A 20357-nucleotide genomic window follows, 5' to 3' on the forward strand; every position below is an offset into this window, starting at 1 on the left:
AGACTTCAAGCAGCTGCTCTGTGCCAGGCCCCTTTCTCAACAAAACAGATTTAGTCTCCATGCTTATGAAACAGTACGAATAAACATAAGATTGTATATTTCTCACCAGATTGGCAAAATTCTTAAAAGATTTGTAAACTGTATTTTAGCAGGTGTGGGAACGAGGGGAGCGACCTTCACATACTTTAAGGGGAAATATTGATACAATCATTTTGAGGTCAGAGCAATTAAAATTCAGAAGACTTTACCCTGGACCTTTGGTTTTTAATAATTTGCCTTATAGTTATTATTACAGCTGGGGTTATTTTTCAGTCTTTTTCTTTGAAACCCTTAAATTCTTAAGAGAGTGAATACCCCCCAAAGCTCTTAGTAATATTTATCACATTTAGAAATTAAAACTGCAAAATATTTATGAATTCATTAAAAAAAAAAACACTAGATGCATTCCATGTTATTATCATAAATAGTGTTTTAATGAAATACTACTTCAAATTAGTGAAAAGAGTGGCATTGCTCTACATTTTTGTGAATCTGTTTCATGTCTGGCTTAGTATAACAACTGGATTCTCATAGCTGCTCCTATATTCAGTCTGTTTGTTGCACTGTTTTGTTTGATTGTACTATGTGAAGAAAATCTGGCTAGAAAAGGAAGTATTTTCATATCCTTTCAGATAATTGTAGATATTTGATATGACAACAAAACTCTCCAAGTAGTAGTTTCTTAAAGGTTAGTTGCAGTATCAATGAAAATATCAACGAGCTTATCAAAATCCATTGGCTTATCTTATACTTTGAATTTTTTCTTGCATGGTTTTATAACTTCATACAGTCAGTTATTTGGAAAATGTGAATTCACTGAGGTATGCAGACCTACCAAATGTTGACATGTTTTCTTTTTACAATATTGCCACCCCTACCTCCATACCACCCCTGAAAAAAGCCACATTTACTAATATTGCCGTTGACTTCATCAGTCACATCTTTAAGTAGTGGGAAGTTGTCACTTGTCATGCTGGCCAGTACCAGTTTATCAAAATTCGTAATTTTACTTGAAATCTTAAATTTTATCTTTAACAACAAATACATTCAGTTGTTTTTCCTTGAGGTACTAGGCTCTGTTGTTCATTTTTGAGAATATATCTGCCAAACATCCCAGACTGGCTAGTCAGCTATTCTTTCGGGTAAAAAGTGTGAACATTTGCAGTTCAAGTGGTCCTCAAGTGCTTTCCTTCATGAGTCCATTGTACTTTAGCACACAGAGGTGCTTTATATGTAGTTCCATTTCATCACCCAGCATATTAAAAAGATGTGAAATAAGGGGCTTTAATGTCATAAGAAATGTTACTGCTTCACAAGCACATTCTTAAGTCAGACCAGCTTTCCTTTTTGTTTAACTGCTGGTGTGTGGCCAGAGAAGAGTACAAGGATACCTGAGGAGGTTGGTGCCACCATCAGCTTTTTTTTAATCACCATTATTTTTATACCGCGAATGCTAATGTTAGTGCTTTGTATTTTGTTTTGTTTTTTTAGAAAGAAAGACAATGTTTTAGTATTATGAAAATAGTTTTGATCTCACAACTTCCTCAAAAAGGTCCTGGACCCTCTGACAGTCCTTGGACCAAAGAACTGCTGTCCTACGGAAATGTACATGAACAAAGATATTCACTGAAGCAGTTTTTAATAGCAAAGTATAGGAAACAATAGAATTGTCAAGCTGACAACCTTTCTCTGCTTGTTGTTGAGAGGATTAAGCTCTAAATACCTGCCAAGGCATCCACTGATGTGAATTATCTTTTTTCATATGTAGAATGGCACTGATTACCGTCTTTGAGAGAAACTGAAAAAATAGACATTTGAATAATTTTTTGTGCTCTGTGGTTCAGGTGAAGAGCCCTGATTGATTCCTGTTAAGGAAATGTTAAATTAAGACATATTTCTCTATAGCAGTTAAAAGAGAATGACACAAATCTATGTTTAATGAAATGAAAAAAAAAATCTTTATGGCATTAAGTGAAAAATTGAGAGAGACCTAGAAGATTTTAAGCCAAAACTGCTAATAGCGGGACTTCCTTGGTGGTCCAGTGGTTAAGAATCCACCTGCCAATGCAGGGAACAGTAGTTCGATCCATGGTCCAGGAAGATCCCACATGCCAAGGGGCAACTAAGCCCATGTGCCACCAATACTGAGCCCATGCTCCACAGCAAAAGAAGCCCCCACAATGAGAAGCCGGCGCACCACAACTAGAGAGCAGACCCCACTGGCTGCAACTAGAGAAAGCCCACGTGGAGTAACGAAGACCTAGCACAGCCAAAAATAAATAGATTTTAAAAAACCCAAACTGCCAACAGTGGCTACCCCTGCCAAGGCAAGTGGGATTTTCAGAATTGGGGGTAGTTGGCAATTTCTACTTTTTAGTCCATGTATCTCTGCAGTTGAAAAAAGATTTTTTTAACAATGAAACCATTGAACATTTTTTTAAATGTATGTAGTTGTGATCAGCTTCATGAAGGCGTATAATAAGGAAAAATTGGGGGGCAGTCATAGGAATCTGCATCTGGAGGAACTCTTACGCTGCAGGGCTTTGCTGCTTTATAGGAATCTGCGGCGGATCCGGAAGTGTCAGCGTGGTCGAGAGCAGCAGGAAAAGGAAGGGAAGGAAGGAAACAGCAAGAAGACCATGGAGAATGCAGACAGCCTGGATAAACTGGAGTGTAGATTCAAGCTGAATTCCTACAAGATGGTATATGTGATCAAGTCAGAGGACTACATGTATCGGAGGACCGCCTTGCTGCGGGCTCATCAGGTGAGAACCAGTATTTGGAATTTTTCCACACGTCTCCCTCCTTAGCCAATACCGGGATGCTGTAACAAAGTACCACAGATTGTGTAACTTAACATCAAAAACTTATTATCTTAACACTTGTAGAGGCTGGAAGTCCAAAGTTGAAGTGTTGGCAGAGTTGCTTTGAAACTTCTGAGGACTGTGAGGGAAAATCTCTTGCCTTTCCTAGCCTCTGATGGTTTTCCAGCAATCACCGGCATTGCGGGGCTTGCATATTTCTGCCTTCATTTTTACATGGTATTCTCCCTAAGTGCACGTCTGTCCAAATTTCCCCCTTTTTAAAGAACGCCAGCCATACTGGATTATGGGTCCACCCTCTGACAGTATGAGCTCATCTTAACTAATTGTGTCTGCAACAACCTTATTTCCAAATAAGGTCACATTCTGAGGAGTGGAAGTTAGGATTTCCACTTGTGAATTTGTCGGGGGACAACTTAGTAACAGCTGGTGGCACCTTCTAGTGAAGCTACTCCCAGCATTCACATTTCCGATAGTATTGCTTGTGTGAATCCTGTCTGTGTTCACATGTGAAAGTCCTAGTGCTGTTATGTACCAGGTATTGTGCCAGGCCCCGAGACTACAGCCAGCCACGAGATAGAGCATGTAAGGTAGTGTGATGATGTGCATTTCCAAGGAAAGAATCGAGGTGAGGTGATCAGGGGTGACTGGCACACGGGGCCCTGCTTTTGTTGGGAAGACCTCTCTAAGGAGGTGATCCTGAGGCCTGTACAATGACGAGGATCCAGCCTGGTGCAGAGTTGGGTTAGTACTTTTTAGGCAAAGGAAACAAGCAAGTGCAAGGCTAGGAGGGAGGAAAGGACTTCACGTGTTCAAAAAACTAACATCAGTTGTGGGGGACTTGCTTAGTGATCCAGTAGTTGAGGCTACACACTTCCAATGCAGGGGGTGCAAGTTCGGTCTCTGGTCAGGGAACTAGAATCCCAAATGCCACATGGCAGGGCCTTTAAAAAATAAACATCATTGTGTTTTGAGCCATAGGGAAAGTGGGATGCATGAAGTTGGAAAGGTGGGCAGAGGCCACATTACTTATTCTCACAGGCTGTGGTTTGGATTTTGAGATACATTGAGACTTTGTTGACCAAGATGTAGACTGATGGGAGTGAGTGAGCGCACCAAGTTGGACGGGCAGAGACCACTCAAAAGACTGCTCTAATCCATATGAGATATGATAACTGCCCAGACTACCAGGGTTGTAGAGGGATTTTAATTAGATTGGAGGGACTTCCCTGGTGGTCCAGTGGTTAAGACCCTGGAGCTTCCAATGCAAGAGGCCTGGGTTTGATCCCTGGTCAGGGAGCTAGGATCCCATATGCCATGCTGTGTGCCAAAAAAGGATTGGAGATATAATTGTCAGGATGTGCTAATGATTGGATGTGGGGAGGTTAAGAGAAAGGAGAACATTAAGGATGATACCTGGTGGGTTTTGTTTTTTGATTTTGTTTCTTTGCTTATTTTGCTTGAGTAACTGGGAAGCTTAGGGGTACGTCTGTTAACAGGAAAGGGTTATTACCAGGTTTGGGAGGCAGATCAAAGGACTACAGAACATTCAAGTGGGAAGCACAGGGTGGGCAATTTAATCTACTTCTCTCTCAGTGCTATATGTTATATGTCTGCATGTCTGATTCAAATGATGTAGGGAGCTGGGAAACACCTAATTCATCTTTGTATCACCTTCCCTTCCTTGCTTATGGGCACCAACAAGTATGTTGGAGGTAGGAACAAAAAACCTCCACTGAAGATCTGCTGTGCCCAACAATCTGCTGGACAGAGTGGGATAATAGCAGGAAGGGATAGTGGGTTTTAAACCCTTTGCCTTGCACTGTGACAGAAATGACCAACAGCCTCAGCTCATTGTCTCACTCAGGGTACATTAGAATCGGCTGAGTTGCTGGTTTATAAATACAGATTGATGGAAACAAGAAACTCTGTACACGTTTTTTCCAAGACCTTCTTCCCCAACACGCCGCCACATGGTGATGCTGCAGACTAAAATTGAGAAGCACTGAGCTAATTCTGACCAGACCTTGGGTTGGCATTTCTCTGGGGGCTTTATGATCTGCAACTTGAGCCCACATCTTTCTTCTGCTACTTTAGAAGAAAATTGGATTTTGTATTTGAAGGGTTTTTTAGTCCTAGTTCATGGGTGGTTTCTTCTTTGTTCTATCTTGCAGTCCCATGAGCGTGTAAGCAAGCGGCTACATCAGAGGTTCCAGGCCTGGGTAGATAAATGGACCAAGGAGCATGTGCCCCGTGAAATGGCAGCGGAGACCAGCAAGTGGCTTATGGGTGAGGGGCTGGAGGGCCTGGTGCCCTGCACCACCACCTGTGACACAGAGACCCTGCACTTCGTGAGCATTAACAAGTACCGTGTCAAATATGGCACAGTGTTCAAAACCCCATAACTGCAAAGCCAGAGCAGATAACTGGAGGGGGGTGGTGTGTGTGGGGGGGCGCGTGTACTCGCACACACTGAAGAAATAAGGAAGATGCCTTTCAAGCCTCACTGGGCCTCTCGGGGACATGGCCACCTGATCTGTGCGTGGCTGGTGCAACCTGGCACCAAGTGGGCTACATACAAGGAACGTGTGATCCCTTACAAAGCCGGAGTTGGAACTTTTCCCAGGGGTTTTGGGTATTAGCCTGCCCTGGAGGGGAGGAAACCCACGCAAGCACAGGGACACGCAGCTTGCACACACCAGCAGAGTGGAGACTGGAGCCTCCTGGGGCGACCTTCGGTGAGGGAACCAGATGCTGTTCACACCTGGACTGGATGGGCAAGCATCGACTGACAGACCCGAGAAGAGTCATCGCTTAGATGGATTGTAACTCTGATGGTCACTGCTCCTTTCCTCTTCCCCCCAAAAAGGAAAAAAAAAAAAAAACTGGATTGGATTTTTTTTTCCTGGTCACTTGAGCACATCTAGATCACCCATTAGGTTTTCTCTGGGACCTGCAGTTTGGCTTTGGGATTGATCATCTTGTGGATTTGATTCCTGATGAATACCTTGCTGCCCACCCTTTCTTCTCTCCTCTGGTTCTCAGCCTCAACAAGTTCAAATCAGTCGTCCTTTTTAGCTCCCGTGGAACTGTTTTGTACCTGCTTCTTTACTAGTCTACCCTAGTGCCATCCACCAGCTTTACTCACACACACACACACACACACACACAAACACAATTTTAACTTGGTTTTTCTTTTTTTTTTTTTTTGTAAATAATGTACATACTGTCAATTTTTTATTAAAAGAAATATGCTTTGATGTGCTAGCATAACTGCTCTAGCTTCTTGTGTACCATAGTTCTATGTGGCTTCAGATTTAGTACCTATGAACAGATGTACAAGACATTTATTACACTTTTTACCAAAGGGAGTTACCGTTGTAGTACTTTTGTGTAAAACTTGTCTTCCTTCTTGCCCCAACTTTTTTTTTTTTTTTGTAAATAAATAAAGCTTGGTTCTTACTTAAGGAATAAACTCTCAACACAAGTCCCTTGTCCTCACCAGAGAATACTGTGAAGCAGGGATTTGGGCTTTGGTTCCTTATATACATACAGTACAAAAACAGGATTTTGCTTTAAATAGTTAGCAGTCAGTTGTGCTTGTCCCAAATCAAAATATCTCACATTTTTAAAATAGTTATTCATTCTTTTGGTACATATTATACCCCCTTACTTCAGCTGTTCGGAAATATTTTACATATGGGTATGTTGTGCAGCTGTATAGTTTGTGCTTCTCTATTTTTTCTTAACCTTTATTGGAAATGGGAGTGAACAGCTTAAATACCAAACTAGTGTTTGAAAGAAGTGTGTACACAGTGTGTGATATAAATGGGGTTAGGAGGGAGAAGACTTGATACATTAGCAACTGCAAATGGAATATATACATATATATACATATTTTAATTACGTAAATTTAAAGCAGCAGATATTTAAACATGAGTGATTAGGATTTTTATATGTGGGCAGCCTGGCTTTTCTGAACAAACACCAACTGAGCATCTCCCAGGACTTTGGTGAATTTTTCTCCAGCAACCATTACTCTAGTCAAAGTAAACAACAGTGTTCCTGTGTGGTTTTGTTTGCTTTTTAATTAAAAATCCCTAATATCACCACCACAAAACCACAAATTTTTTTGCTCTGGACTTTCCTTACGAATGGTAAGGTTATCTGATTTTTAGACTTTTTTGTTGAGGGCGGCAGTGGAGGGACAGGACAGTTAGAGGAGACTCAGCTCACGTGTGTGAGGTGGCAGCAAAGGCTGTGGGAGGAGATTCTGGTGAAGCTGCAGCACCGCCTCACTTGGAAGGTGGAGTGATACTGATGGGTTGGGTAGGATCTTCAGGTTTTCCACCAGTAACTCAACCCATCCCCATCTGCTTGCTTAAGAAAGATCCTGTTGACTTGGAGTTAATAGGGGGAACTGACTGAACGTGACCCAGGCAGCCCCAGCTATTGCTGTGTCTGCAGAGGGTTATGTCCAGAGCAGCTGCCTGCAGGTTAGGCTAGGGTTTCAGGACCAATCCTACTAGTGCAACCAAAAGAAGGGAGCTTCACCTACAGCCAGGATTTACAAACAGCATTTTTATGTCTCCTGCCTTCTGACATCTGAGCTCCAAGCTCAGCTCAGCCTATCTTACAGCAGCAAGTTATATTTTAAGTCATGTTTGGTATTCTGTACTTAAGTCACCTTTCCCTACCATTTGCATTTGAAATGTTGTAAACTTGGTCAGTATTTCTATTAAAACATCAGGGGTCCGTTATGTTGTGTATATACTTTTCTTCTTAATGATTTTATAGAGGAAGATTTCATCCCATTCCCAGGAGGGAGGTGGGGGAAAGCTGCCAATAGACTACCAGAGTAACATGAGGATGAAATTGGAGGTGTTTCTGGTATTATGGCTTCTCTGAACTCATCAGTCCCTATAGAGAAATGCATTATTCTGTTAGGCTCATAAATTCTATGTCTGATCTGCCGTCTCAAAGTCTTAAGTTTCTGGCAATGGGCAGCGATTAGCCATATACATAAAATAGAACACGTAGTAGAGGGAGCTGAGGTTACTGGGATATAAAGCACTCCCTATTTAACACACGTCCGCCGAATGGCTTGAAAGCGCCGGTCCCTGGCGCCACCTTAAGCAGACACAGGACCATAGGCAAGGAGGTTCCTCTTGTAGTTTCTGAGACTTAAGTGACCTGGATCTGCAGCAACCCAAGCTCCCACCAGTCGCGCCTTCGGTCTGTCTCTGTCCTAGGCTTTTCTCAGAATCGAAACGTCAGACTTCCTATTTTACTTAAGGACTATGCCCAGTGGCGACCAGCTTGGACCGAGATAAGAGTAAAGCCTCAGAAGCGCAGCTTTTAGCTTTCAGCTCGCTGCTCAAAGTTCGCAGCAGCGGGGCTTCCCTGAGCCGCTGGTGTTCCACGGAAAGTTGCCCGGGCCTGGAAGGCGCCTTTTAGGCGCCGGAACCTTTGGTTCCAGGCCGAGGACCGCGCCGGCAGCGCCTGGGGCCTTCCGGGGAGAGGAGAGAGGAGCGAGCGCGAGGCGATGGCGGCGGCGGCGCCGGCCCTGAAGCACTGGCGCACTACTCTGGAGCGGGTGGAGAAATTCGTGTCGCCGCTCTACTTTACCGATTGTAATCTCCGCGGCAGGTGTGGCCCCCTCGCCCAGGGCACCCGCCGGCCGCATCCACGCGTCTTCCCTTCCGGGGGGAAACCCAAGCTTCGGCCACGTGGGCCGAGGGACAAAGTGTCCGCCTCAGATAGTGCTGGGGCCCGGGAGGAGGGAGTGGGGAGAGACTGTGTCGTGGGGCAGCCCTCCCGGCGGTGGATGGAGGGAACGCGCATCCCCACCCGCCGGCTGGCCCACGAGCGCGCGCCACCTGCCCCTCCCGCCCAGGCTCTTCGGAGACAGCTGCCCAGTGGCCGAGCTCTCCAGCTTCTTGACGCCCGAAAGACTTCCCTACGAGGAGGCAGTCCAGCAGGACTTCCGCCCCGCGCAGGTCGGCGACAGCTTCGGACCCACGTGGGTAACGCTCCAGAGAGGGCGGAGCCCCTGGGCCCCGCCTTCCAGCTTGTTTGACTCCCCTATAAGCCTCCATTGTCGGCTTTCTGCCCTAGACAGTCACTTGGGGCAGAGCAGCACCCTCTGCTGGAGATAGCTCCCTGGTTCCTCAAGCCTTCATGGAAGAATTTTCTCTTCCCCACTACTCCCCACGAGCTTCCCTGTGGCTCAGATGTTAAAGAATCCGTCTGCAATGCGAGAGACTTGGATTCGATCCCTGGGTTGGGAAGATCCCCTAGAGAAGGGAACGGCAACCCACTCCAGTATTCTTGCCTGGAGAATTCCACAGACAGAGGGCGGGCTACAGTCCATGGGGTCACACAGAGTCGGACACGACTGAGTGACTTCCACTTCACTTCTTCCTGCTCAGTGACATCCCTTGGGAAGGGCACTCTAGGACAGATCACAGACCGCTGACTCTCTGCCTCCTTCTCTCACCTTGCTGCACACCCCATTGCTTCTTTCTTGTGGATCAAAGCTGAATATCTTGTGGTGCTGCAGATTCTGGCAGAAAGTCTCAAGCCTTTGCTGACCCTTAATCATAGGAAGTATGTCGAAAGGACAGGGCTTTGACCCCTAGGCTCATCTTAGTGGTTCTGTTGCAGATGGTGGACCTGTTGGTTCCGCGTAGAGCTGACCATCCCAGAGGCATGGGTGGGTCAGGAAGTTCACCTTCGCTGGGAAAGTGATGGAGAAGGCCTGGTGTGGCGTGATGGGGAACCTGTCCAGGTGAGGAGCCCTGCCCTGGGTCAGGTATGGCCACATTTCAGCCCTGGTCTCTGGCGAAACGACAGCTGAGTGGCTATGCCTGCAGGGTGGTATCAGGATTTCAGGACTGGATGAGTTTTTGCTTAGGCCCCTGTGTAACTGTTCCTTCTTACATTTAAGCAGATCACTTAAGGTCTCAACATAATAAGGTCTCTTAGCTAATTAATGCCAAGCCAACTCTGCCACTGACTGGTCACCCTCCCATTCTAGAATGAAACTAGTTACTAATCAAATACAATAATATGTACAGCAGATGGACTTATTAAGCCTTTACTAGATGCTAGGTGCCAGACTAGTGGCTTTGCAGACTATATCACTTTTTATTTTTAATTTTTAATAAACTAGTTTTTATTATATGTAATATATGCTTATGGCAGCTGGGGAGGAGGACTTTGAAACAGTTCTGGATAGTATAAAGTTTACAAAGTCCTCTTTACCTGAAATAATGGGTCTCTCCCTACCACCTCACCCCCAGTTCCTCAGATAGAGCCACTATTAAGTACCTTGTTTATGCATCCAACTTTATCAGGTTTAACCTTTATAATCCTATGTGATAGGTTTTTATGGCCAGTGGCTCAGACAGTAAAGAATCTGCCTGCAGTGCAGGAGACCTGGGTTCGATCCCTGAGTCAGGAAGATCACCAGAGAAGGGAAGCTACCCACTCCAGTATTCTTGCTTGGAGAATTCCATGGACAGAGGAGCCTGGCGGGCTACAGTCCATGGAATTGCAGAGTCAAACACCACTAAGCGACTAACACTTTCACTTTTCACAGACAGAAACAGATATGTAGAGGTTAGCACACTTGCTTGGGTTCACACAGCTTCCATTTCAGTTTGACTAATCCTCAGTCTCCGGTTAGGACTGTTACCCCTCCCTTCCTCCCTCCCTTCCTTGGCTCAGTGGGTGTCTCCTGAGTGCCGTCTCTGCACAGGTCCCTGTGCTAAGCACTGGGATATAGTGGAGAATGAAGCAAACCTTTCCCTGACCTCATAGCATTTCCCTTCAGATGCTTATTCGGTGTACAGAGGCCATCAGAAGCCACCAAGGACCTGACACCTACCTAAGACCCCACAAGACCAGTGGCTTTTCTGCTGGTCAACAGGCGCCATTTGGTGGTCATGGTGCTGACTGCCGTAGGGGGTGAGGGGCACTTGCTACCAGAGGTCCCTGATTTGTCAGTCTTGGCCTTGGGAGAGAGGAGCTAGTGCTAGAGGTCCAGTAGAGGGGCCTGGCCCCCTTCAGCTTATACTTCACCAGAACCGTCCACAAGCCTCAGGCCCTGTGTCTTTCACTCCACTCCCCACCAGGGTTTGACCAAAGAGGGAGAGAAAACCAGCTACATTCTGACTGACAAGCTGGGGGAGAAAGACCCCCGCAGGTGAGTGAGTCCCTGGACTGTGGCTGACCAGTGCTGTAGGGGAAGGGGGCACCAGAGGGTGAGGAGGCGCCAAGCTCCAGAGTGATCTCAGAAACACACCAACTTTCAATACCACCATCTTCAACCCTCATAGTTTGTTTTTAAAAAGCAGGATTTTTCTGACCAAAAAGATAGCATTTTAGTTCCTACATTAAATGCAGAAAAGCACTAAGAAGTAAATATTAGTAATTCCTATTACCCCGTCACCTAGAGATATCCATTATTAACAGCTCAGCGTTGTTCCCAGGAATTTTTTCAGAGGTGGCATTTATTAGTTGAGGTGGTATTTCTTTGATATTTTGCATCCTGATTTTTTAAAATTCCATATTGTAACATGTGCATTTTATGACACCATCAAAAAACTCTGCTTAGATGTTATATTTTATTATATTTAGTATTTATTAAACATTGTGTATGTGATGTTTCCAGACATGGGGACTATGATGGTGAATGATGTGATCTTTGACAGCAAGGGAGACTTACATATACAATTACAAAACTGATGAGGGCTCTGAAAGAAAGCACTCTGAATGGGAGAAATCTGTTCTAGACTAAGGAGAGCACTAGGGGAAGAGTCCCAGAAGGCTTCCCGAAGGAAGTCATGTTTGCTCTCTGAAGATTGAGCAGAACAGCACCACAGCCTATCACACTGCTCCGAACAATGGCCCGCATCTGTTGGCTGACAGATCGTTGCTCTGAAACCTGGACCTGGGAGATCCAAACATGTTTTTAATGTGCAAAGAGGGTTCTGAGACCCAGGCAGTGCTTTGTATAGACAGCTTTGGAAACAGAAGTCTAAACAACATAATTCACACAGTTCCAAACTTGGCTACTTATCCTCCCCAGCCGAGGCAGAATGTGGGTTTAGTCTGTTGTTTCCACCATGACCCTCTGTCAAACGTACCTGACATAACTGTGAGATCCTCTGGGTGGTAGATCCTGCGGGCACATGAGGAGGGGTCTGTCAGATGCCTCCTTGGTCCTCCCTGCCCAAGGCCCAGAGTCCTCTGCCAGTCCCTTGGCCTGAGGCTGCCTCCCCACATTTGTAGCCTGACCCTCTATGTGGAAGTAGCCTGCAATGGGCTCCTGGGGGCCGGAAAGGGATCCATGATCGCAGCCCCTGATCCAGAGAAGATGTTCCAGGTGAGCCGGGCTGAGCTGGCCGTGTTCCACCGGGATGTCTACAAGCTCCTTGTGGACCTGGAGCTCCTGCTGGGCATCGCCAAGGTACTCAACACCCCCACCCCACCTGTATACTCCCTCGAGCCCTGTTTCAGGCAGGCTGTTTCTTGGGTCAGATAGCTGGGGCTCCAGGAATCCAGAATAGAGAGAGTTTTGTGCCTGCCTGAGTGTTGGGAGGACTTCCCTGTGTAAAGGGGAAGAGGGAGACAGTGCTGAGCAGGGGGACCAGCAGGAGCTCAGGGTTGGTGGTAGGGAGGAACTCTGCTGAGAACCCCGGGGAGATCAACTGGGGTCTAATTTTGGAGCTTCTGCTTGCTTGAGATGGGGATTAAGTGGCAGAACCCTGCTGCAGGGCCTCGGGGAGGACAACCAGCGCAGCTTCCAGGCCCTATACACTGCCAACCAGATGGTGAACGTATGTGACCCTGCCCAGCCTGAGACCTTCCCAGTGGCCCAGGCCCTGGCCTCCAAGTTTTTTGGCCAACGTGGGGGTGAAAGCCAGCATACCATCCACGCCATGGGGCACTGCCACATTGACACAGGTAGGGCAGCAGTTGGCCGGGTTGGCTCGGCATGGGGGGTCAGGAGTGGTCTTGAAGACCTTGTTGCACCCTGGAAGCACTTCAAGTTCTTGGACCTCAGTTTTTCCCATGTGTAAAGTGGGGAAAGGGGAATGGACTGTAGCTTTTGCTAAAGGTGGCTTCATTTATTCTTTCAGCAAAATCTGATGTCCTTGATGGCATCATGCTAGATATTGGGGGAAGGGGGTAGGATTATTGAGGCTGATGATCACAAAATAGGCAGAGACAGTTGCTGCCATGATGGAGGGAAGTATGGGGAGATGGGGAGCCCAAAAGAGGCACTTAACCCAGCTGGGTCTGGCAGATTCAAGAAGGGCTTCTTAGAGGAGGTGACCTTTGAACAGAATGAGGATGAGTAAGAATTTGACAAGGGTGCCCGAATCCTCAGGAGTGATGTGTGGAAGTAGTTGAGATGGGGACGCAAGCATGGGGGGAGGCTTCCTGGGGTGGATCAGGAGTTCATTTCGGAACCTGATGAGTCTGCAGTGTCTGAGGCTTACAGGAAATGACATTTTAAACGAACTTCCCAAGGTATTGATTCTGATGCAGCTGAAGTTTCTGAGCCAAAGAACCGGGGCTTTCTCTGCTGTGCCAAAGCATGGGATGTGGCGTTCTGAGCCTGGTAAAGAAGGAACTGAGGAGGCCTAGAGGTTATGAGAGGCAGCAGTGCCTCAGGCAGGACAGCTGGCCCAGGCGGGTCCATCCAGGGAAGCGGTGCCCTCTGTTCCCGGATGTCTTCCGTGTGTGTAGGGGAGGGGCCACCCCTGCTGCTTCCTAAAGGATCCTCTCTAAACCGCAGAATAAGGCCAATCCAGGGACTGGGGTCCCCACTTCCTGACTATAAAACTGCCCCGCTAGCCCCAGCCATGTAAAAGTGACAGCTCAGGAGAGATGCCACAGGACTCAGCAGGGAATGGGATGGGATGGGAGGAAGGCTACGGTGACCCTCTGGTGGCCAAGGAGGGGCCTGGTTGGGTGCTAGGGGACAGTGGTGCGGCTGGAGGTCTGTGAGGGTCTGACTGCTCTCCTCTATCTCCACCCTCCTCCCCGCCTAGCCTGGCTCTGGCCCTTCAAGGAGACCGTGCGGAAATGTGCCCGGAGCTGGGTGACAGTCGTTCAGCTCATGGAGCGGAACCCCGAGTTCATCTTTGCCTGCTCCCAGGTCAGAGGGACGGCTGTGTGAGTGGTACCTGGACCCCAGGGGGTGCTAGTGTGGGGTTCCCAGGGCTTCGCAGCCCACCTACTGAGCCCCAGGTGCTCAGCCCTGGGTGGGGTTCATGTTGCTCCTGGCCAGCCCCCACCCCATCTGCCCCACAGGCACAGCAGCTCGAGTGGGTGAGGAGCTACTACCCTGGCCTGCATGCCCGGCTCCAGGAGTTCGCCTGCCGTGGGCAGTTTGTGCCCGTGGGGGGCACCTGGGTGGAAATGGTGAGTGCCTTCTGCAGCCCCTCAGCCTCAGGCCTTACCATCAAGTATTCTGCCCTCGGCTGTGCTGGTGACTTTCTGCAGGTCCTTTATGCCCTCTTATCAGTCCCTGGAATCCTAGGGTTCAGGACTCCCAGGGGGTGGGGGTCTCAAGCACTGTGATGGGCCATCTGTGTGACCCGGCCCCGGATACCTCCTGTCTGGCAGACAGATGGTTAGGCTGAAGTGAGGAGATGGACACTTCCGGGGCACTGGCTTTCCCCAGTGTCAGAGCCCTGGCTTCTCCGGATGGGGTGGTTGCCTGAGTCCCTGCCCGTCTTGTCTGGTGCTAACCCCAGCGGCCCCCTTTTTCCCTCATGGCCAGGATGGGAACCTTCCCAGTGGAGAGTCCATGGTGAGGCAGTTCCTGCAGGGTCAGAACTTCTTCCGTCAGGAGTTTGGGAAGATGTGCTCGGAGGTAGGCGGGGAGCTGCTACACCGGCAGGCAGAGGGGGCCGGAGCTTGCCCTTGAGTGAGGAGGGGCTGCGACTGGGCTGCTCTGCCGAGCTCCTGGGTCCCCATGCCCCAGAGGCCTTCTCCCTGCAGTTCTGGCTGCCAGACACATTCGGCTACTCTGCGCAGCTGCCCCAGATCATGCGTAGCTGTGGTATCAAGCGCTTCCTCACCCAAAAGCTGAGCTGGAACTTGGTGAACTCCTTCCCGGTGAGCAGGCCCAGGGGGCCAGGCTTGGAGCGGGCCTGGGTCCCTCCTGGCCTGAACATCTCGTCCAGGCTTATTGAGGGGTCCTGGACAAACCACCCAGCCCCCACCCAGGGAAGACATGCCTCTCCCAGGGTCACACAACAGGAGGGGCAGGTGAGGGAGGCCCGGCTCTGCCTCAGCCCTGACTCTGGCCTCACTCTTCCACCTGTCTCCCTGCCTGTAGCACCATACCTTTTTCTGGGAGGGGCTGGATGGCTCCCAGGTGCTGGCCCACTTCCCGCCTGGTGACTCCTATGGGATGCAGGGCAGTGTGGAGGAGGTGAGAGGCATCTCGTGGCCAAGGTTGGGAAGGGAGGCAGGCTGGAGGGGGCCGGTCATCCAGCCTAAGCTGACCAGTGTGGACCTGCCCCCACCTGTCCAGGTGCTGAAGACGGTGGCCAAAAACCGGGACAAGGGACGGACCAACCACAGTGCCTTCCTCTTTGGCTTTGGGGATGGAGGTGGCGGCCCCACCCAGACCATGGTGGACCGCTTGAAGCGGCTGTGCAATACCGATGGGCTGCCCAGGTCAGGCCTGGATTCACTCCACCCCACCCTCTGCCCTTGCCCTGAGCCCTGCCTCTGCTCAAACATTGGACCCAGTGCCTCCCCTCAACCTTGTTCCCTCCGATCTCAGACCATGGGGCACTTCCCAACTTCTACCCTGGAGGTGGGGTAGGAGAAAAGCCAAAGGTGGAAAGGAGCTTAAAGCCACTGAAACAGAACTCTCCTGGGGGGGGTGTCCAGACCTGGCCTTGTCTGGACAGGGAGTCTTCTGGGGGTGGCTCCATTCTGTTGGGGCTGGACATCTTGTCACACTTGCATGGAGGAAGGGTGAGTCACATGGCCCAGGCTGGGAAACCCAGGTTTGCAGTCTCCCTCAGGGTGCAGCTGTCTTCTCCGGAGCGACTCTTCTCGGCGCTGGAGGGCCACTCGGAGCAGCTGTGCACCTGGGTTGGGGAGCTCTTCCTGGAGCTACACAACGGCACATACACCACGCATGCCCAGGTCAGGAACTGGCTGCTGAACCAGCGAAAGGGGGGTGCCCTCGAGTGGCCCAGACCTGGGGGAAGAGGCTTGTGTTCCATGGAAGAGCTGAGAGGAATGTTTAAGAGCTGGGTGCTCAGGAGCCTGGAGGTGGCAGGACTCAGCATCTCTTAGCGGGGAGGGTCTTGGGCAGAGGGGAGAGGAGGCAGGCTTTTGGGGCAAATAACACACAAGGCTTCATCCAGGAGTTCCTGGAGAGCATCAGGGGTTCTGAGCAAGAGAAGGCTTTGGCAGGGGGGCCCTGGGATGCTTGCCCAGGCTCTAGACTGAGTCCCCCTCCCTTGGGCTCAGATCAAGAAGGGGAACCGGGAGTGTGAGCGGATCCTGCACGACGTGGAGCTGCTCAGCAGCCTGGCCTTGGCCCGCAGTGCCCAGTTCCTCTACCCGGCTGCCCTGCTGCAGGATCTCTGGAGGTCGGCACATCTTCTGCCACCTGCTAACCTCACCTAGACGCCTCTGTGGCTGCCCCAGCCTCCCAGCCTCCCATCCTTCTCAGCCCTGCCCTTGGCCCCCGCAGACTCCTGCTCCTGACCCAGTTCCATGATGTGGTGACTGGGAGCTGCATCCAGCTGGTGGCAGAGGAAGCCATATGTCACTACGAAGGTGAGGCTGATAACATTTCCACAGCTTTCCAGCACCCAGTGCAGCGCCCAGAGTGTCCCCCATGGGACATTCAGGGGTCACCCCGACCGCCTGCCCACCCATAACCAACCAGTCTCTCCCCAGACATCCGTTCCCATGGCAACACACTGCTCAGCGCTGCAGCTGCAGCCCTGTGTGCTGGGGAGCCAGGTCCCGAGGGCCTTCTCATTGTCAACACGCTGCCCTGGAAGCGCACCGAAGTTTTGGCCCTGCCCCGGTCTGGCGGGGCCCACTCCTTAGGTATGAGCTGGGGAGAAGGGTGTCTACTGTGGCAGGAGAGATCAAGGCCAAATTGAGAGTCAGGGACATTCGCCTAGGGGTCTCTGCCCCAGGGTGCCCCAGGCTAGAGAGGAGGAGTAGTATTTACCCCCTCCACCCCACCCTACCCTGCCCCAAGTATGGTTCCTGAAAGGTCAAGGAGGCTGCCCTGACGCCCAGCCTCCTCCCCAGCCCTGGTCACTGTCCCCAGCATGGGCTTTGCTCCTGCTCCCACCCCCACCTCACTGCAGCCCCTGCTGCCCCAGCAGCCTGTGTTCGTAGTGCAAGAGGTGAGTGCTGGCACGTGGCGGTGGGGCAGGGGCTGTCCTGGGCTGTCCCTAACAACGTGGAAGTTCTGAGCTCCCCAATCTGGAGCAAGTGGCGAGGCAGGGCTGAGGCTGGAGGTCGGGTGGGCTGTTGGTTGCGGGAAGCCCCTGCAGACCTAGCCTCAAGGCCCCCTCCCACCAAGACTGACAGTTCTGTGACTCTGGACAACGGCATCATCCGAGTGAGGCTGGACCCAACTGGCCGCCTGACATCCCTGGTGCTGGTGGCCTCTGGCAGGTGCTCACCCCTTGCCCTCTCCCAGTGCCTGGCAGGTGTACCCCAGACCTCTCGTTCCCTCTGTCCCCTGGCCACAGCTGACCACAGTAGCCCACGAGTGGCTCTGGACTGGGACCCACACATGGAGCAGGGCTTACTCACCCTACTCTCCACCCCACCCACCTCAAACAGCTGGGAGACCAAGGTCATTCAGTTATAAAGTATTGATGTCCATGTCTTTCCAGGGAGGCCGTTGCTGAGGGTGCCATAGGGAACCAGTTTGTGCTGTTTGACGATGTCCCCCTGTACTGGGATGCATGGGACGTCATGGACTACCACCTAGAAACACGGTGAGGGGTGGGCAGGACTCAGGGTAGTGGTAGTGGGAATATGAACAAGTGTACTGGGCCCACTGTGCCAGGCTGTCCTGGCTCAGCGCTTCTCCCCCCTATTCCACAGGAAGCCAGTGCTGGGCCAGGCAGGGACCCTGGCAGTGGGCACTGAGGGTGGTGTGCGGGGCAGTGCCTGGTTCCTGCTGCAGATCAGCCCTAATAGTCGGCTCAGCCAGGAGGTTGTGTTGGATGTTGGCTGCCCCTATGTCCGCTTCCACACTGAGGTAGCAGGGGGCAGGGTGGTGGGTATCTTCCCTGGGTGTGGCTGGTGAGGAGGGGCCAGCCCCTTGTCCCCCACCCCCGACAGGTGCACTGGCACGAGGCCCACAAGTTCCTGAAGGTGGAGTTCCCTGCCCGTGTGCGCAGCCCCCAGGCCACCTATGAGGTCCAGTTTGGACATCTGCAGCGGCCCACCCACTACAACACCTCTTGGGACTGGGCTCGATTTGAGGTCTGCCATGGGGTGGTGTGGGGTGGAAGGTTTGGCTCCTCCCCGGCTGGGGAACGACTCGTTGTGTGGTATGGGGTGAGGAGGAACATGATGGTTCCTGGCATGTATGCCAGGCATTGTGCCAAACGCTTTATGTTCAGTTTGATATTCATGCCCATTTGATGGGGTAAGGATTCTTAATCCACCTTTCCCAGATGAGGGACTGAGGCTTAGACAGATGCTATGTGGTGTGCCTAGGGCCTCCCGAGATGAGAGCTGGAATTCAATCAGTCGTGAGGTCCCAAAGCATCCCTCAGCCTAGGACAGGGAGCTCTGGAGCACATGGAGGAGGGGGGCCACCAGGCGGGTCTCTGATCTGCGCTGCAGGTGTGGGCCCACCGCTGGATGGATCTGTCAGAGCACGGCTTTGGGCTGGCTCTGCTCAATGACTGCAAGTATGGCGCATCAGTACGGGGCAACGTCCTCAGCCTCTCGCTGTGAGTGGGGTGCCCCCCAGGGACTGCTATGGGGTCCCGGTCTTGCCAGGACAGAACTGCAGCAGCTCCGGCCTGTCCTTTCCCACCCTCCTCACCGCAGCTTGCGAGCGCCTAAGTCCCCTGATGCCACCGTGGACATGGGACGCCACGAGTTCACCTACGCGCTGATGCCGCACAAGGGTGAGTGCTGTGCCCCATACTCCTCTGCCCTTCTCGGCCTCCGCTGCCCCAACGGTAAGTGGGGAAAACGCCCGTAGTCCCGCGCCCTGACCCCATGTTCCACCACACGTCCCTTTTCCGGTCTGCGCCCAGGCTCATTCCAGGACGCTGGCGTCATCCCCGCTGCTTACAGCCTCAACTTCCCGCTGCTGGCGCTGCCGGCCCCGGGCCCGGCGCCCGCCGCTGCCTGGAGCGCCTTCTCAGTGTCCTCGCCCGCGGTCGTGCTGGAGACTGTCAAGCAGGCAAGGGGCGGGGGCAGGGCGGGGCAGGGGCGCGTTCGGGGCGGGGCCTGCCATAGACCCCGCCCACCACCACACCTCCCTCTGCAGGCGGAGACCAGCCCCCAGGGCCGCACACTCCTGCTGCGGCTGTATGAGGCCCATGGCAGTCACACTGACTGCTGGCTGCACACGTCCCTGCCGGTTCAGGAGGCCGTCCTGTGAGTGGGGGTGCAGGGTAGCAGTGGGGGTCTTGCCCTCGCGGGGCCCTCATTGTCACCTCCTGTTCTCCAGCTGTGACCTCCTGGAGCGCCGCGACCCTACTGGCCCCCTACTCCTCCGGGACAACCGCCTGAAGCTCACCTTTACTCCCTTCCAAGTGCAGTCCCTGTTGCTCGTTCTGCAGCCCCCACCGAACTGAGTTCCTGAGGGTGGGGTTTTGTTTGTGGAAGGCTTTGGCAGCGCCTCAGTTCTGCCTCCTGAGCCTGAAGCAAGGGTCAGTTACCTCTTGAACAATAAACCCTTGGCTCAGGACCCTGCTGGTAGCCCCTGCTCAGTCCCCTCAGGGCCCATCCTTAGGCTTTGAGGGGACAGTTTTTACCCCAGGCATTTGGGGGCAGGGGCAAGACCTAAGGTTATCTGTGCATGCAGCGCCTGGATTGCAGCCCCCATGAGAGAGACCCGGGATATTGGTGATCATAAGCTGACTGAAAGACCATGATGCAAGACGGTGTTCTGGGACTTCATGGTAGTCCAGCGGTTAAGACTATGTGCTTCCAATGCAGGAGGCGTGGGTTCAACCCCTGGTCAGGGAACTTAGATCCCACATGGGGAAAAAAAAAAGAAGCACTTCCCCCTGTACCCACAGATAGAGGGCTTGGGGCTGAGGAGAAGGCCTGGTGGGTGGGTTCTGACTGACCCTGACTAGGAGGGAAGCATTGACTAGTCTGGACTAGGCTAGGGGAGCAGCCACAGGCCCTGAGGAGTCCTGGACTGGAGGAGCTGTAGAGTCTGGGCTAGCTGGGCAGGGGGCCTCTGCACCACCTGTGAGGGGCCGTCCCTGCAGAGGCCGT

The 20357-nt window shown here is 51.5% G+C and overlaps 2 protein-coding genes across 6 annotated transcripts in view; both read left to right on the plus strand.

Annotated features, from left to right (window-relative positions):
• Positions 1–6328, plus strand: part of SIN3A (SIN3 transcription regulator family member A) — a 65995-nt gene extending 59667 nt beyond the window's left edge. For both annotated transcript variants that reach the window (XM_061158957.1, XM_061158956.1), the window contains exons 20-21: positions 2597–2804; positions 5036–6328. In XM_061158957.1, coding sequence (XP_061014940.1) covers positions 2597–2804; positions 5036–5266 — 439 coding nt within the window. In that variant the 3' untranslated portion in view covers positions 5267–6328. The remainder of the gene's footprint in view (positions 1–2596; positions 2805–5035) is intronic.
• A 1824-nt stretch (positions 6329–8152) lies between these two features.
• MAN2C1 (mannosidase alpha class 2C member 1) lies at positions 8153–19853 on the plus strand. 4 transcript variants are annotated; one of them, XM_061158962.1, is made up of 26 exons: positions 8153–8510; positions 8758–8883; positions 9528–9651; positions 11000–11070; positions 12159–12336; positions 12644–12833; positions 13928–14034; positions 14190–14300; positions 14662–14754; positions 14883–14999; positions 15223–15318; positions 15421–15566; positions 15923–16046; positions 16377–16498; positions 16603–16688; positions 16812–16986; positions 17166–17275; positions 17417–17549; positions 17774–17878; positions 17988–18144; positions 18228–18371; positions 18738–18847; positions 18948–19027; positions 19160–19308; positions 19396–19505; positions 19579–19853. In XM_061158962.1, the coding sequence occupies exons 1-26, from the start codon at positions 8407–8409 to the stop codon at positions 19703–19705; spliced, it is 3195 nt and encodes a 1064-aa protein (XP_061014945.1). In that variant the 5' UTR covers positions 8153–8406; the 3' UTR covers positions 19706–19853. The 4 variants fall into 4 exon arrangements, with proteins under 4 accessions (XP_061014945.1, XP_061014942.1, XP_061014941.1 ...); XM_061158958.1 differs by having other exon boundaries at positions 8157–8510; positions 16812–16967; positions 17178–17275; positions 17455–17549; positions 19579–19847; XM_061158959.1 differs by lacking the exon at positions 15223–15318 and having other exon boundaries at positions 8156–8510; positions 16812–16967; positions 17178–17275; positions 17455–17549; positions 19579–19850.
• The last annotated feature ends 504 nt before the right edge of the window (positions 19854–20357 follow it).

This window comes from Dama dama, chromosome 13, assembly GCF_033118175.1.
Source record: "Dama dama isolate Ldn47 chromosome 13, ASM3311817v1, whole genome shotgun sequence".
NCBI lineage: Eukaryota > Metazoa > Chordata > Mammalia > Artiodactyla > Cervidae > Dama > Dama dama.